Genomic DNA, 18,559 nt, shown 5'->3' with positions numbered 1-18,559 from the left:
CAGCAGGTCAAGGCACTTGTCACCAAGGCTGATGCTGGCCTGAGATGAAACCTCAGAACCCACATAATAGGAAGATACAGCCCATGTTGTACCCTGACCGCCACACAGTCCTTGCATCCATGCACCCACATACAAACAACACACGTGTGCGCGCTCACACACACACATGCATGCACACATGTAAATAAATAAGCTGTAATTAAAACACGTCACAAAGGCCACACAAAACAACAAAACATGTTATAAAACCAAGTTAGAAAAATTATATAGCTCGAAACTGGACACGGTGACATATGCCTATCGTTTCGACACTTGCAAAACAGAATTGTTTGGTTGGAATAATGGTTCAGAGGTTAAGAGCTGTGGCTACTCTTCAAGAGGACCCAGGTCAGAGTCCCAGAAACCATATGATAGTTCACAACTGTCTGTAACTACAGTCCAAGGGGACCTGATGTCTCAGACCTGTACACATAAAACACAAACAAATAAATACACGAGCATATGGGGGGCACAGAATTGTTAAGTTTAAGGTCAGCCTAGGTTAATTATTATAAAAGTTAGCTTTAGAAACTAATAAATGTATAAACATGTAAACGCTACATAGGAGAACGCTGCCTGTGGTGTAGACTTCTAGGTGATTGAAACTTCTTATCTCTTTCTACGCAGTGTCTGTGATGAGCACCAAACACCTAATCCACAGCCAGGAGGAAATGGATGTCATTTTCTATTCCTGAAAGTAGCATTTAATTAAGTTCTCCGAAAGAAGGTGGCCAGAGGTAGCATCTGTTGGGTTCTTGCGGCAGGTGATCAGAGAGGAACAAGGACTGATCTCTCTGAGCAATCTCCCCAGACAAGACACCACTCATCTGAGCAGAGGTCCTCCCACATGTCAGCACCGCCATGAGACAAGCACAGGCCTCCCAGGATAGCAGCCTCCTGCCATGTCTTGCTCCCAGGCTGACCCCTGCCCGGGGGGGGGGGGGGGCACCCACGGCAACCCAGACTTTACTCATGAGACCCAGTCCTTTGTACATTGGCTTTACTGAGGCCCAACTGCAAATCTCAGATGTACATAGTCAAGGAATATGATGTGGCCATTTGATATGGAAATATACACTGTGGACTGGTTACCATGTTAATGTAATTAATAAGTCCACCATCCCAACTAGTAACAGCGTATTTGTGACTGCGTGTGTTGGGGATGTGTGTGTACATTCCCCTGAATGTGTCTATCTGTGTGAACACTTACAATTAAGTTTTAAAATGACCATTATTGTGCCGTGTTGTACATTACAGCCAGTCTTAATTGCTTTTCTGTTGCCATGATAAGGCACTGACCAAGGCAACTTATAAAAGAAAGTGTTTAATTTGGGGCTTACATTTCAGGTAGAGTCCATGATGACTGAACAAAGGCATGGCGGCAGGAACAGCGAAGAGCTCACATCTTGGTCCCCAAGTTGGAATCACTGTGAAGGCAAACTAGAAAAGGTGAGGGCTTTTAAAACCTGAAAACCCTGTCCCAGTAGCACACTTCTGGCAAGGCCACACCTCCTAATCCTTCCCAAACAGTTCCCCCAGCTGGGAACCAAGCATTTAAACATATGACCCTGTGGGGTTCTGTCTCATTCAAACCACCCCATTCCACTCCCTGACCCCCATAGGTTTGTGGCCACACCATAATGCAAAAAAGTGTGGCACCCGCGCCACCGCGGTACCGAGTCGAGGGGGAGGGACTGCAGATTTAACTCATGCACACTCACACACACACACACACACACACACAATAACACAGCGGGTCCTTTGTGCTAAGAGAGCAGCAGCCGCAGCAGCGGTTTATTATTTTCGTACTTCCCAGAGTTCCAAAGAGCCTTCTTATAGGCAGCCAAACAGGAACCCTCCTCCCAGGTGAAATCCCTCAAGAGGTAATCACACACAGGAGGAAAAGTCTCGGGGAAGGGAGGGGCACGTTCTCAGAGCAGTAAACATGAATAGCTAACCAAGATAAACACAGACGTGGAAGCTGCTAGAAACAGGACATGAAACAGCAAGACAGGCAGGCAGCCCAGTTGGGCCTGGTTCCTACAAAAAGCATTTATTCCAATTTCAAAACGCCACCTACTCTCTCATAGTCGCAACACTTTAAAAGTCCAAAGTTTAAAGTCTCTTCTGAGATTCAAGGCACTTCTCTTAACTGTAAGCCCCTCTAAAGCCAAAAGCAAACTGCAAATTTCATACTTTTTTTTCCCTGAGACAGGGTTTCTCTGTGCAGCCTTGGCTGCCCTGGACTCCCTTTGTAGACCAGGCTGGCTTGGAACTCACAGAGATCTGTCTGCCTCTGCCTCCTCGAGTGCTGGGATCACAGGCGTGAGTCACCAAGCCTGGCAAATTGTATACTTCTAACACACAATGGCACAGAATACACACTACCATTCCAAAAGGGAGGAAACGGGGCCTCCCAAAGTAAGAAAATACTGGAACAAAGCAAGACTGAAAGCAAACAAAGCAAACTCCAAATCCTATGCTACAGCTCCGTGTCTGACGTCAGAGGAATAAGATGTCTCCACCTCTCCCTCTTTGCTACCTGCAATAAACTTCTCTCCCGGACTGGTTTCACTTCCTGTGTGTAGCTCCCTCCAGCTGCACACAGGACTCTGCATCTCCAACATCCTGGGGTCTTCAAAAAACAATCCAGGCTTCATTTTCACAGCTTCGCACAGTGGCCTCTCAGAGCCGCCACGCAGAGACTCCCGTGCCACACGCCCAGCCTCAGCAGCTCTCCTTAACCATGGAGAAAGATCCCATGACCTCTTCACTCATGTATCCTTCATGGCGCTAAAGCCAGAACCACATGGACAGCACTGCCTGCTTAGGGAGGAGACTGGCTCCTTTAAATAGCATTTGCCCAAGCTTTCCTTTGTTGCATTTTAGGGGCAGAAGTTTTTTCAGACCTTTTTTTTTTTTTTTAACAAATTGGAAGATTAGCTGGTGGGGGTCTTGCCCTGAGGTTGCTCCTCCCTTTCTTCTATTTCAGATTGGGCCTTTCTTTAATCTTCGCTCTTTCAGTACAAGCCTCGCCTCCAACATTAAATTTTTAGTGCTCTTTTTCACTTCGAGCTATGCATTTGGAATTTCTTCTTGCCTGCCTTGCTCTTTTTCACTGTTGCCCTGTAGAATAAAAATTACTAATAATCATGAAACGGAGTCAATAGTAGGCTGTTTTGAAATCTCCTCTGCCAAAGAAATTAGTTTGTTACTTTTAACTTAGCCTCAGGCAGATTTTTAGGACAAGGGTAGAAAGTAGCCACATTTTATGACAAATGTCACCAAAATGGTCTCCAGTCTAGTTGCTAACATTATTTTCCTCTGGAGCCTCTGGAGCTGGGCCTCCCACAGCCCACACTGCTCTCAGCACCACTGTCTGCCAAGGCCCTACTAGGATGGCCCACTAAGCCGCACTTACAGTGTCCAGCTGCTCCCCTAGTCCAAAGTCCCAAAGTCTCCACAGTCCTCTGAAGCCCAGCATGATCAAGTCTGTCACGGCAACAACCTACACTCTGGTACCAATTTCTTTCTTAGTTTCTCTCAATTTCTATGTTTAGGCACTATACCCAAGTTAACTTATTCTTTTAAATGTTTAATTTGGGGGTTTGGGTTTCAGAGACTTCAGGTCCATGGTGTGGGGACAAAGGCATGGTGGCAGAAACAGCTGAGAGCTTACCTCTTGATCCAAAAGTTGGAGACAGAGATAAAGCTAACTGGATGGCACGGACTTGTGAAATCTCGAAGGCCACCCCCAGGGACACACCTCCTCCGACAGAGCCACTCCCTGTGATCCTTACCAAACGGTTCCAACTGGGGAGCAAGTATTCAAGTACATGAGCCTATGGGGCCATTCTTCACAGAGCCTTAGAGGTCTTATCACAGCGCTTGTCCCTTTGATGGGTACCTATCGCCCCATCCTCCCTCCCAACCCTCGGTACGAACCATCCTATTTGGTCTCTGTTAGTTTGGCTTTGCTCCGCAGATTCTACAGGAGAGCTCATTCAGCTTTGTCCTTCAGATTCACCTGTGCTGTGGCAAACGACAGAACCCCTCTCTCTTTTCATAGCTAAATAATATTTCATAAAAATCGTTCTTAGATGACAGGAGCAGAATTGAAACAGAAGGGAAATTCAAAGCAAATGTGCATCCGTTTCTAGGCATGCCAGAATAAGTGATCCCAACCTTTCACACTTAGGACAACAGAAATGTTTCCTCACACCGTTCTAGGGAGTAGAACTCCAAGATCAAGGCACCAGCAGGGCCACCGCCCTCTCTTAAAAGTTCCAGAAAAGGATCCTTCCTTGCCTCTTCCAGATGCTGGTGGCTTCCAGCATTCCCTGGCTTGGGGCAGCATCATGGCACTCTTCTTCCGTTGTCACATTACCTTCTTACCAGTTTCAGCCACATGGTTCTGACTTTATAGAAGAAAAGAGGTTATGGAATCTCCCTCTATAGAAAGCTGTTGAGGCCAGGTGTGTGGCAGGGGTGTCCCTGCACGGATGGCCCAGATAGGCCATCGAGTGAAGCTCTAAAGATAAAGCCTGTATTGCCATGGAGACCACAAAATGTTTGTATTGCCAGAACCATGGGATACCTATCTAGGAAAGCTGCCCAGGAGAAAGAGGTGTGCTGCAGTCAAAGGAGGTGGAACTCTGAAGAGCATTTGACATCGGACATGGAGATGCAGAGTTCGGAGTTTGCTCAACTGGTTTTCAGTCTTGCTTGGGTCCAGTATTTCCTCACTATGTTCCCTTCCTACCTTTCTGAGAGGTAATGTATATCCTATATGTCCTGTGTTGGAAGCATGTGATCAGGTTTTTTATTTTGATTTTACAGAGGATTACAGCTATGAGATTTCATGAATCTCAGAAAAGACTTTGAACTTTAGACTTTTAAACAATGTTGAGACTGTGACAGACTATGAGGACTTTTGAAGTTGGACTAAATGCATTTTGCACTATGTTATAGCCTCAAGTCTATGGAGACCAGGGAGTGGAATGTGATGTCCTGACTACATATGACACTCATAGACTCATGTGTGTGAATGCTTGGCCCATAGGGAGTGGCACTATTTGGAGGTGTGGCCTTGTTGGAGGAAGTGCATCACTGGGGGTGTTGGGCTTTAAGGTCTTCTTAGCTCAAGTCTGGCCAGGGTGTCTCAGTCTTCTGCTGCCTGCAGATCCAGATGTAGAACTCTCAGCTCCTTCTCTAGCACCATGTCTGCCAGCTTGCCACCATGCTTCCCCCCATGATAAGGGACTGAACCTCTGAAACTGTAAGCCATCCCCTATGAAATGTTTTCCTTTATAAGAGTTGCTGTACATGTCTCTTCACAGCAGTAGACTCTCTAACTAACAAGACAGTAGGTTTCTAGTGTTGTGATAAATACCATGACCAAAGCAACTCAGGGAGACAAGGATTGAGTTCACTTTACAGATGTAGTCCATCATGCTGGCGAGTCAGGGCAGGGACTGAAGGAGAGATTTTTTTTGTTTCTTGTTTAGATCATAAGTGGGGGATGAGAAAAAGACTTATGAGAAAGCAGATGATGTTTGTTCCCTTAGAAGTCAAACCACCATGTAGGGGAGATTAGTTGTTAACCAGCTGAAAAACATCCTTGAACAAATTCTGTGAGGAGATATAAATGTGAGACAAAAACAGGAGGCGGGGCCTTTGGAGGCTTGGGATAGTTTTAGCTGTTCCTTGCTCCACTTCAAGATGCTCTTCGAGAGAACTGCTCGAGGAAAGGCTTTGGGGCCTTCTGGCTGAGGCTCCAGGTTCTGGTTGCTCCAGGTTCCAGCAGAAGAAATCTTGCTGATTATGGCAGGAGAATCGTTTCTCAGAACTGATATCCTTACAGTTTCATTATTGTGTTCTTTAATCTCCTTTTCCTATTGTTTAGGTTATTCAGGTTATAAGTGAGGTACTCTCGGTTAATAAGTTCGTAATAAAATATAATTGCTAAGAAAATTGAGCCTACAGACAGAAGCCTTAGCACTGGCCATTAAGGTGTACCATGGGAGAGATGAGCAACCCCATAAACAAAAGTACCAGAAGCTGGCTAAAGCTGTCCGACAGGCTCCAGCAGCCACCCAAGCCCCCTTGCCTCCTAAAGCCAAGGGACCACCAGGTCCCTGTTTCAAGTGTGGAAAGGAGGGTCACTGGGCCAGGCTTGCCCAGATCTCCATAGGCCACCAGGTCCATGCCCAAAGTGCCACCAAGAGGGACATTGGTCTGTAGACTGCCCCTGTGTCCCCTGTGGCACAAGAACATCACTTCCAAATCACCCTCTGGCTGATATCCTAGGCCTGGCCACTGATGACTGAGGGTGCCCTAGGCCCAACCACTGCCATCTCTAGCAGGGAACCACGGGTAGTTATTATGGTAACAGGGCAGTCCATCTCCTTCCTCCTGGACACTGGAGCCACTTACTCGGTTCTGAAGGAGTTCTGGGGGCCTACCAACCTTGCCAAAGTCCACCACTTAATTGCATTTTTAGAGGTGTTCCTCTCACCCACTCTTTTTCACTAATGCCAGCTTGCCCTGTCCCCTTATTGGGAAGGGACCTTCTGGTTAAACTGGGAGGCTTTATATCTTTTGCTCCCCAAATGGGCCTAACCCCAACCTCACCTACAGCCTCTGTCTGTCTTCTCCTAAGCACCCACCCTACTGGTTCTAAAAAAGTTTCCTCTGCCAGCCTCTCAGGTGGACCCCCAAGTCTGGGATGTCTAGAACCCCTCTATCGCTAGACACCATCCCCCTGGGGTAGCTAATCCTTATACTCTTCTCTCCACCATCCCCTCAGGGACCTCCCAATTCTCAGTCCTGGATCTTTTCTATTCCCCTTGATGTCCACTCACAAAACCTCTTTGCCTTTACCTGGACTGACCCTGACACCCACGGCTCCACTCAGCTCCCCTGGACTGTCTTGCCTCCAGGATTCCGAGGCAGCCGCCACCTGTTGGTCAGGCTTTAACCTCTGACCTCTCCTCATCTCTCCTCACTCTAAGCTTATACAGTATGTAAATGACCTTGTCCTCTGCAGCCCCTCCCTGCAAACTAGCAAAGCTAACTCCTCTGCGCTCCTAAATTTCTTATCTAGCCATGGCTACAGAGCTTCACCTTCTAAGGTCCAATTATCTACCGGCCAGGTCACCAATCTGAGACTAACAATTACCCCAACCCACCAAGCCATTACCTTAGATAGAAATCACCTGATCTCGTCTTTAGCAGTTCCCTCTGCCACAGACCAGCTCAGTCGGGGAGTGGTCCTTGGGGACAGGAGTTCTTGGAGCATCAGTGTCCATGAGATAAGGCGTTGGCAAAATAATTAACAAAGGGAGCACCTGGTGCTGAGGTTATGGGAATCAAGATAGCTTTTTTGAAACACTGTGCTTCTTGGTAAATGGCACAAGATAGTACCAAGTGGCTAATTCTTAGCTATGTTTCTTTGATAAGTGGAGAAGACCAGCGGAGCTTGACGGTGAACTTCAAGCTTGAACGGTCCCTGGCTGCAGCCACGGGTTAGCAACGTCTCGTAGCAACGTGCATACCTGAAAAAGGTCCTGACCTGGCAGTGAAACTTAAGAAATTAAGCTTTAAGAAATAGAATAGAGGGTAGGGAATAGCTCCCAGCAGCGAGAGTTTTGAAACTGCACTTTTTCTGCTGGCAGGAATATCGACCCCAGGCCAGGAGACTCTCTCCTTTTTGGGGGTCTTAGTCTTCAGGCCTGTATAATGTTTGTCACACAGACTCTACTGGAGATGGGGGGACATCCCTCCACTAAAGAGGAAATTTTGTCTTTCTAGGAATGGCTGGTTTCTCATGTACCTGGATCCCTTCCCTTTCCCTTCTCACACGGCCTCTCTCTGAGTTAGCCAAAGGCTCCTTACAGGAACCCCTTCTCAAACCTGTCACCAAGCTCTTTATTATTATTATTATTATTATTATTATTATTATTATTATTATTATTATCATTATCATTATCATTATTATTTTACCAAGCCCTTTCACAGGCTCCAAAAGGCCCTCCTCCAGGCACCAGCTTTACCCCTCCGGGACTTAACCCCCCATTCTCTCTGTAACAGAACAGGAGGGCTCTGCCCTTGGCGTGCTAGGTTGCCAGTTGGGTCCATCCTCTGCACCTGCAGCAGATCTGTCACAGAACCTGGACCTCACCACCCACCGGTGGGCACCTGGCACACGTGCCTTAGCTGCTGCTGAGCTGCTCATTCCTGAGTCCAAAATAAACTAACATTTGGGTCTCCCATTACAGTTTTTTCCTCTCATAACCTGTCTCACCTTTAACGTATAAAGGTTTATAAACGTTACCTCCTCCAGGGTTCTCTCCCTCCAGGTGGGGCTAATAGAGGACTCTACACTTCCCTTCCAACCCTGCCCACCCTTAACATCTCTAATCTCCTTCCCCAACTTAATGCCAACTCCCTTCTCTTTCCTGCACTGACGCCTTAGAGGAGCTTCTGCCCCACCCTTCACACGTACAGGAGGGGACATTGCCCCAGGCCATCCATACCTGGTACACAGATGGTAGCTCCTTTGTCCACAGAGGAGTCCAAAAAGCTGGCTGTGCCATAGTGTCGGATAATGAGGTGGCTGAGGCACAGGCCCTCCCTGCCCATACCACTAATCAACAGGCTGAATGAATAGCCTTTACTCGCACCTTCCAATGGGCACAGGGACAATCCTTAAATATTTACACTGACTCCAAACATGCCTTCTATATCCTCCTGTCCCGTGCTGCCATCTGGAAAGAGCGTGGAGTGCTAACACCAAAGGGAGGATCTATAACTAACGCAGACCAGAGTGTGGCCAGGCTAGAAGCCTCCCATTTCCCCACAGCTATTGGAATTGTCCACTGCCGGTCACATCAGAGTGACAATTCCATAATCTCCAAAGGAAATAACTGGGCTGACGAGACAGCTAGAGCTGCGGCCCTTGGAGGCCTAAACTCCCCTCACCCACTGGTAGGAATCCTCACACTGAAACCCACACAGCCCCTCTCACCTCCTGATACTGTCTTATCTACACCAGCTCTTTCATCCTAACAGCCAAGCCTTATCTAACTTTGTTAAAACTCACCTACAGCCTACTCCTGAGCACTTAGCCTTCTTAAAGACGACTACTACCTCCTGTAAGACCTGTGAGATGTCAAACCCCAACTCCAGCTATCGTAGCCCCCCTTGCCCTGCTCACCAGGCTAGGGGCTCCCTTCCCGGGACTGACTGGTAACTTGATTTTACCCACATGCCCACAGTCAAACGTGATCCGTATCTCCTGGTTCTGGTGGACACATTTTCAGGATGGGTGGAGGCCTTTCCCACTGCTAACAAAAGGGCTCAGCCAGTTTCTGACTCTCCCTGGCTTCGGAGTCCCCCCCTCCCTCCAGCTGACAATGGCCCTGAGTTCACCTCTCAGGTGTCCCAGACCTTATCTACAGCCCTCAGCATCCCCTGCCATTTTCATATCCCACACCACCCTCAGTCCTCAGGAAAGATAGAGTAAACTAATCGATCCTTGAAAAGTATTCTCATCAAACTGTCACAGGAACTTCCCCTCGGCTGGGTAAAACTCCTGCCATTCGCCCTTTTCAGGCTAAGCGCTCTCCCTGACAAACCTGTTGCTATTTCACCCTTTGAGCTCGTGTATGGAGACCGGTCCTAACTCCTGGGTTCTCACCTAAATCCTCGCGCCTCCCTGACCATCTACTCTCCCCCTCACTCTGTCATCTCTGCTCCCTACTATGGACTTTACTGACCACCATCTACCACGCCCACATGCTAACCCCTGTCCATGTCCTGTCAACACTGGAGATCAGGTCCTTCTCTCTCCCTGCTAGACCAACGTCCCTCAGCTCTTTCCCCTAAGTGTTAGGGCCCCTTCAAGGTCATTCTTGTAACGCCCACAGCTGCCAAACTAGAAGACTTTGCTCACTGGGCTCACCTGCCTCACCTCAAGCCCTTTAATCCCCCTCTTCAAGATAATGCCCCTTCCTACATATCAGCTCCAGCAGGGCCCTGCTCCCTTAAGCTCCGGAGAACATCGGGACCAACCACCCTGCCTCCTACGTCGGAAGAACGATGTTTCACTCCAGCAGCCGTGTTCGACTATACTGGTTTAGATTTGCAACTGTCCTCCTTCCTCTATTTGCTTCCGTCCAGGGCAACCCTTATGTTTGGAGATTTGAGGTTCAAGAGACCCTTATTCACAACAAGCAGTCTCTCCAAATAGGGTCAGGAAATTGCTCTATGAAAGGCTGTCAAAAGCTGTCACCCCCACATCTGTCTCTCCTCTCTTATTTGATAGGATTTTTGTTTGCCTCCTCTTTGACCAAACAGAAAGCCGTTGCAGGAAAGGATCAGACACTTCCGGGGGCTGCCCCCATTGGTCATGCCAGATTCACATGCCAACACAGAAGAAGCGCCTTCACCTTTATAGAAAGACCCTCTTCTTCTACATCCAGGACCCGTGGGGTCCCAGCTGGGAAACTGGCGTCACTGGTTAACTCTACCGCTGCTATGCACCTGAACTCCCAATAAGTACAATTCATATCCAAAGAAATTATGTCCCACTCACCCAGATTTATGACGTGGAGAAGGTGGAGAAAGTGATCAAACACTCCTCCAAGGCCTGGCTTCTCTGACATCCCTCTCTTTTAAAATACAAACCTGTTCGCTTTGCCTCCTGTTCCAGACCTTGATCTCAGCCTACAAGCTCCTTAATGCCACCCAGCCTGGTCGATTTACAGATTGCTGGCTGTGTGTCCCTCCTGGGACCAGCTCACAGCTGCCACTGACAGTATCCTCAATTACCCTGTCAGATGACTCAACTTCGCCATTAACTAACTGCCCTAATTCTGGCGTTACCACAACCCCTACCTCTTTTATATGACCCTCTTTGGAGTGGCCAGTTGTCTCAAGGCATCTGGGCATGTTCTGTAGGAACATTCAGTTCTTTAGACTGAACCGAATCTATACGTCTTGATACCTCATCGCGGCCCCAGTGCCGCAAGTCTATCATTGTCCACCTGCTGGTGGGTCTGGAGTCTGCTCACTGGGGCTTCTCTTCCCTGAGTTGGGAGTAATACGTGGAGAAGACCCTCCACCAATCCTGTTGTGGACTCCGACGCTGCCCACCACAGTCAGCGGGCGGTCCAAACTCTGCCCCTTCTGGCTGTGGCAGGAATCACTGCAGGCATCGGAACAGGAACAGCAGGACTGGCCACGTCACTAACTTGGTATCATCAGCTCTCTTCCCAGCTTATCCACGACCTCCAGCAAGTGGCCCAGACAATACTGACTCTTCAGGGACAAATCGACCCTCTGGCAACAGTGCTGCTTCAAAACCAAGGAGGACTGGATCTCCTCATAGCTAAAGAGGGCAGTCTTGTCTCTTCCTCCCTCCTTATGTCAACCAGCAGGGTATAGTAAAAGATAAGATCCAACAACTTCAGACAGATCTCCAAAAACAGAGCAAACAGCTAGAGGCTCCGAGCCCCTGGACCTTTGAGAATCCCATATGGAAATGGACTCTACCCTTCCTGCCTCCTCTTCTGCTTTTTTTTTTTTTTGTCTTGCTGTTCGCTCCCTGCTTTATTAACTTCTTCTCTACATTCCTCCAACACCAAATACAAAAAAATCTCTAAACAAACCTTTAATCAGTTACTTTTACAGGGTTATCAGCCTTTGACCATGGAACCAGATGCTGGTGACAATCAAATATACCCTGATGGTGAGGATCAGCCTTATCCTGAGAGAGACCATGCCCCTAATCAGCAGGAAGTAGCATGGTGAGCGAAGCTCCGCCCACATTCTCCCTCTCCCTTTCTGGTTCCCCATTTTTTTTTTTATAATAACTAAAAGTGAGGAATGTTAGTAATTAGGCAGCGGTACAAGCCATCCCAAAGGCCCTGAGGACCATGGGAAACAGGAAACCTCAGGACCACCCTCAAATACGTCGGTCTCAACAGAAGCACGTCACCATCACCAGAAGCACCTCACCGCCAGGATCCAGGATCCCCTAAGTTACCTGTGCACTTTCTGCGCATGCGACAGGTAATTTATAAAAGGGGGCTCACCCCACCCTCCTCGCGCTCTATTCCTATGTCTCCACAGAGACCTCCTCTGTATACGCCCAATAAAGCCTCCTACGTGGGTCTGCCGCGTAGTGTGATTTGTATGTCTATTACATAGTTATGCCGCGCAACTCTAACAGTGAGTTCTAGGATACCTTTCCTCAGAAATATAACACCTTCACTGGGGATCCATTTACCCAAGAGCTGTGTGGTTCCTGGGCTGCCAATTCCCAGGATACCCTTCCATCCCACCAGGAAGGACAACATTCCTGCCTCCTGCATTTTTAGGATCAGCTGTCCCTCAAAGGGACTGAAGCACACTGACAGCCCCAGCCCATGGCTGTGGGGCACAGAGGCCTGGTGATTGTTGATTGGACAGCTGCCGGGGTGGTACTTTCCTTCAGAAGTCTTAACCTAGATTTCACTAAGTGTTTCAAGTGATGCCTATCCCTCGGATAATCTCAGCCCATATGGGCTGCTATCACTGCCCTGTTATCACTCTGGCCATTGGCTTCTCATAAACTGTTGTCTCATGGGTCTAAGGCTGGAAGTCCAAGTTCAAGATCCTGGCCATTTCTGTGTCTCCTCGGGCCTAATTCCTGGATCATGAAGAGGAAGCATGCAAGGTGTTATTAGTTCCTCAGATCCTTTATCCTGCCCTCTGATGTCGTCATCCTCATGATGTAATTATATCCCAAAGGCCGCTTCTTTACCTCTGAAGCTGTGAGATCAGAGCATGTGAATTTGGGGCCCATCAGTTTTCAAGCCATTGTCTTAAAAACAAGAACTCTTCTGCATGGTTACTCTATCAAACCTCAAGTTGTGTAATTCAGTGGTCATCTTGAAGGCTTACTGCTGTGTCCGTGCCCTTCCTGACCAGCAGGAATAAGACTCAAGACAACCAGGTTCCTTCTCAAGGCGGTTTACTCAGGAATGAAGTTACAACAGTATCGCTTGGCAGAGAATGGCCCCGCCCCCAGGCGGGCAAAGGCTTATACCCTCAGCAAGAGCCAATCAGGGAGAGCCACGTGTAGCCTCTCCATAGGTCCGAAATGAGTCACGGAGACCATAAGGCTTGATGCTTGGCAGAGAATGGCCCCGCCCCCAGGCGGGCAAAGGCTTATACCCTCAGCAAGAGCCAATCAGGGAGAGCCACGTGTAGCCTCTCCATAGGTCCGAAATGAGTCACGGAGACCATAAGGCTTGATGCCCGTGCTGATAGCCGTATAAGGACTTGTTTATCAGGGAGAGCACTCACTGTCAGGGGGAGGGGGGGGTGGAAGGCGGAAGCCAGCACCATCTTTAGGCGTGGCAACATCGCAGCTCTCGACACTGCTGGGCAAGCTGACCCTTGCTAGTTTTTTCTGAGCTCTGGCTGCTCTGCCTCACTCAGTCTGCCTTCTCTCGGCTTCTCACTGAATTGCTCTGCTTGGCCTCAATTTGTTCTAATCTTCTGTCTCCTCCTTATTCTCTGGCTTTAACTGACTCTGCTGACCTGTACTGAGTTACATAAACTCACAAACAAACTCAATTCTACTTCACTTCACTCACTGCACTGACTCCCAGCCGACTGACTCTGCCCTGCCTTGAGCAGCCTGTCTTTCCTATGCTCCTGAGAGTTGGGAATATCCTATCTCTGACTCATTCTGTCAAATCTTTCTCTGATTTGTCACTTTGTCTGCCCCTCAATTAGACATCCCTTTCAAATATGGCTGCTCCCTTCTATAAAGTAACCTTATTTTCACTGTTCAGAATTAACGGCATGTACTAAAGGTGTCTCTGCATTCCAGCTGGACCACATAAATCTAGAAGGTCTTTGGAGGTGATCCCTTGCCAGAATAGTCATCTGCTGAATTAAAATGCCTCTGCAAGGATGTAACAGAATATCCTGCAACTTTCTGGATGGAGGACAAAGATAAACCCCCTCAAACCACAGAGATGTTAAGGGAGCTGCAGCTGCCACCACCTCTCACACTGCATGGGAACTAAAAGGAGGAGCTACAGAAGACAAACTCCAACCTCCTCAGATTTGCCCAGCGTTTGTCTCCTATCAGCCCTGGAAAGCATGAAGGAGCTCACGGCTAATTTTACAACCCCCCACAGACGGGCTCCTCGGGAAACATTTGCTATGTGTAGACACAGAGAACGGCCATCAGCCAACAGAGCTTTCCTTAGACTAGACAAGATCCAAAACACCCAGCAAAGGCTGCTGGGCGAACACACAGGAAGCTGATGAGTTAAGGGCACAGGGCTTCTGCATGAGAAGTGTGCCCCAGGTGAATGGCTGGAGCTCTCACGTTCCAGAGAACTCCAGGTTATCTTGCAGGTGGACAACACAGGAGCACAGGATCCACTAGGCACAGAGACAATATGACCTTATAGTATGGGCGGACTTCATAGGCCAAGGGGAAGGTTACTATACTCACAGCGCTGTTCGAAGAACCAGCAACTTACATTTAACAGTCTGCTCACAAACTGGGCGGACTTCAGAGAAAGCCCTGGAATGTGGCCTGCAGTGATGAGGAACAACAGCCGGGGAAGGGAAGGGAAGTGAGGTGTGGAAGCAGGCTTCCTAGTCACTGGGCATCAGCTGTGCGTTGCAAGATACTTGATCCCGTTGTATGTGGAGAGCCACAGATAGCAGCGCCCCCTGCTGTTTCCCCGGCGCAATGCGCCCCCTTTTGCGCATGCGCAGTGAGTAAACCTTTGCGCATGCGCAGTGAGTAATCCTTATGCGCATGCGCAGTGAGCAAGCCCCTTATGCACATGCCTGAAGGCATGGCGTGAGGTGGCGTGATTCAAACAAGTCATAGCGTCAGGTGGTGTGATCTGACAAGGCATGGCGTGAGGTGGTGTGATCCGAATACACCAGCCAGGAGTGACGACGTGACAGTTTCTGATAGGACAGGCACACTATAAAGGTTCTGTGGGAGCTTTTCCCGGGGTCACTCCAGGATCCTGAATAAAAACTGCTACAAGAAGAGTTCCCGGTATTGGTGTCTTTCCTGCTGGACGGGAGCAGCATTGACAGTTGTAAACCCCAAGACTGTGAACTGTACAAACCTGTTTCTTTTTTGGTGTGGCTCAGCCCTAAAACAACTTTAACCCAAGAACTTTCTGTTTATTGTAAACAGGTGACTGTGGTGTGGCTCACCCCTAGCACACACCTTTAATCCAAGAGCTTTCTGTACATGGGATTTAATAAAGTTAACCCTAGGTCAAGAGGCAGAGAAAGTAACCAGCTGACAGGGATTAAGTAGGAAGGAAGAACTTTCAGACAATATTTAAGACAATGTGCAGAAGAAGAAAGCTATGTTTGCGTTTTGGCTTTTTCCTCCTGGGCTGTCGGGTGAGCTAACAGCCCTTTTCCTCCTGGGCCATCAGCTGAGCTACCAAGCTTTTGGCCTTGGGCTGTTGGCTGTTGGCTTTTTCCCTCAGGACATAAGGTGAGTAGGGAGGTCACCTGTGTGCTTTCTCTGCCTCTCTGAGCTAGCAGGTTTTCACCCCAGAATCTGGCTCCTGAGTCTTCATTGGTAAAATCAAGCGGTTGGGATTTTCATTCAGTAAAACAACAGCTGTGCGTCACAACCCCTTTCTTTGGAGGTCAAAACACCCTTTCACAGGGGTCTCCTAAGACACTGGAAAACAGATATTTACGTTATGATTCGTAACATTAGCAAAATTACAGTTATGAAGTAGCAGTAAAAATTTTATAGTTGGGGGTCAGCACAGCATAAAGAGCTGTATTAAAGGTTCGCAGCATTAGGAAGGTTGAGAACCACTGTCCTAGTGTCTTCTCTCAGCCTCAGGACCGCTAGGCTGCAGTTCTCATGTAAAGTCTGTAGATGACAACAACAACAACAACAACAACAACCAGCAAGTCAGTTTCACTAAACAGCTGTAATATAGCTAAGCTTGTCTCTATTTCAAGTTTCCGTTCAATTAAATTGATTTTTTAAATTAATGAGCTCTCTGTTCCCCTAGCTCTGTGGTGGAAGACCGAGAGCAGCCTTCCCTGCTCACCCTCGTTCCATCTCCTATGGATCCCACAAGTCTCCCCCTTCTAACCTCCCACCCCAACTCATTGCTTTGTCATATCTCCCAACCCCACCAGGCATCCCCTGATCACCCGAAGCCCTCTCCCGCCAGAGCAACAGATAGGTAGGCGGCAGGTCGGCCTGTTTGGTTCCTCCAGATCCAGTTCCCCCAGTCTCATCCCCAGCTCTGTAGCCTGTGCTCTCTCTTTCCTCTCTAACCTCATTCCCAACAGGTCACAAAGGTCTTCTCCAATCTTTCTCCCCCAAACACACCCCATTATCCAAGCATCCAACATCCCTGGAAACACGACAGATGAGTGGGACAGAGAAGCAGAACCACAGAACATTTCCTACCGGGCAGCACACAGTAAACATTCTCCCAAGATAGGAGCAGAAGCAGAATGCATGAAACAAAACGACCTCGCAACAGAGACACAACCAGATATCAACACACAGACCTACAGTCATTTAACCCCAGATGCCCAGACATCAGCGTAAACACAGAATTAGTGACAGTCAGGACAATATGCTCCCAATGGAGACCAGCAACCATACCAAGTAGGCACTGAATATTCCAACATAGCTGAAGCCAGGAAAAAAGACCTTAAAACAGGGTTATGAAGATCACAGAGGCCCTTAAAGAAGAATGAAAAAAAAAATCCCTTTATAAATGGAGGAAAATACAAACAATGCAAGAAAATGAATAAAACTATTCAAGACCTGAGGATAGAAATAGAATTGATGAAAAACCCAAACTGAAGGAATTCTGGAAGTGAAAAAGTTGGAAATTCAAGCAGCAACTACAGAGACAAGCTTTACCAGCAGAATACAAGAGGTGGAGAATGACTCTCAGGCATTGAAAATATGATAGAAAAATAGATATATCTACCACAGAAAAAGTTAAAGCTAAAGATTTCCTGACACAAAGCTTCCTGAAAATCTGGGATATTACGAAGAAAATTTCTAAAAATAATAGGAATAGAGGAAGGAGAAAAAAATCAGCTCAAAGGACCAGAAAATATCTTGAACAAAATCATAGAACAAAATGTTCCTAATCTAAAAAGTAGATATCCATAAAGGTACAAGAAACATTCAAAACACCAGATACATTGGATATGAAAAGAAAATCCCTTCAACACATAATAACCAAAGCACTAAACGTATAGAACAAAGAAAAAATATTTTTAAAACTGCAAGGGAGTTGGAGATTTAGCTCAGCGGTAGAGCACTTGCCTAGCAAGCACAAGGCCCTGGGTTTGGTCCTCAGCTTTGGGGAAAATTTGCAACAAAAAGAAATATTTGAAAAAAGAGAGAGATACAAGAGAAAAAAGATAAAGTAACATATACAGGCAGATATATTATAATTATACCTGACTTCTCAATGGAGACTCTAAAAGCCAAAGGGCCTAGACAGATAATCTAAAGATGCTAAAACACTAAAGATACCAGTCCAGACTATTATACTCAGCAAAACATTCAACCACCATAGATAAAGACAATAAGATACTTCATAATAAAACCAAATTATCTATCAATCCAACACTACAGAGGAAAGCTTCAACTTAAGAAGGCTAACTACAACAATGAAAATACAGGGTATAAATAATTCCAGACCACCAAAATCATAGGAAAGGAAAACACACATAAAACACACACACACACCATCACTACCATCACCAACAAAACAATAGGAATCAATGATAACTAGTCATTGATGTCTCCCAGTATTAATGGTCTCAGTTCCTGAATAAAAGACACAGACTAACAGAATGGATGCAAAAATGGGACCCATCCTTTTACTGCATCCAAGAAACACACCTTCACTTCAAGGATGGACAGTACCTCATGGTGAGGGTTGGAAAACGATAGTCCAAGTAATCAGACCCAACATACAAGCTGCTGAAGCCATTTTAATATCTAGTAATATAAACTTCAAACCAAAACTAATAAGAAGAGATGGTAGGGAAGGACATTACACACTCATCAAAGAAAAAATAATGACACAGAGACATATTTATTTACGAATGCCCAGGCTTTATAACTAGGTTCTTTCTCAACTAGCTTGTAACCTAACTATCACATTTATACTAATCTAAGTCCTGCCACGTGGCTCTTACTACCTCTCCTTCAGTTCTGGCCTACTCTTTGCTCCATGTCCAGCTGGCGACTTCCTATGCCCCCACCTCAGAGTTCCTCTTTCTGTCCCACATGTCCCACCTCCTTTCCTGCCTTTGCTATAGGCCATCAGCTCTTTATTAAAACCAACCAGAAAGTGAAAGAGGGAGTGTTTACAAAACACTGAGACAGGTGATTCTTAACAATACCAACTTCTGGCCTGTAATCAGATCTCTGCCGGAACAGAAACCATCATCAGAAACCATACAGAGA

The 18,559-nt window shown here is 47.2% G+C and overlaps 1 protein-coding gene across 10 annotated transcripts in view; it reads right to left on the bottom strand.

Annotated features, from left to right (window-relative positions):
• Nucleotides 1–18,559, bottom strand: part of LOC311599147 (uncharacterized protein) — a 93,872-nt gene that overhangs the window by 52,025 nt on the left and 23,288 nt on the right. For 8 of the 10 annotated variants that reach the window (XR_014779775.1, XR_014779778.1, XR_014779779.1 and 5 more), the window contains one exon: nt 1,380–1,466. Coding sequence is in view for 1 of the 10 variants with exons in the window: in XM_084784810.1 (XP_084640936.1) it covers nt 1,380–1,479 (100 nt within the window). In the remaining 9 variants the exon portion in view is untranslated. Of the gene's footprint in view, nt 1–1,379; nt 1,480–18,559 lie in introns of all 10 variants that reach the window. The other 2 variants (XR_014779776.1, XM_084784810.1) reach the window with 1 other exon arrangement.

The sequence above is a fragment of the Acomys minous genome, assembly GCF_964271855.1.
Source record: "Acomys minous genome assembly, chromosome: 6".
Lineage (NCBI taxonomy): Eukaryota > Metazoa > Chordata > Mammalia > Rodentia > Muridae > Acomys > Acomys minous.
The sequence above is the reverse complement of the archived record's forward strand: the minus strand, read 5'-3'. Positions and strand labels throughout refer to the sequence as shown.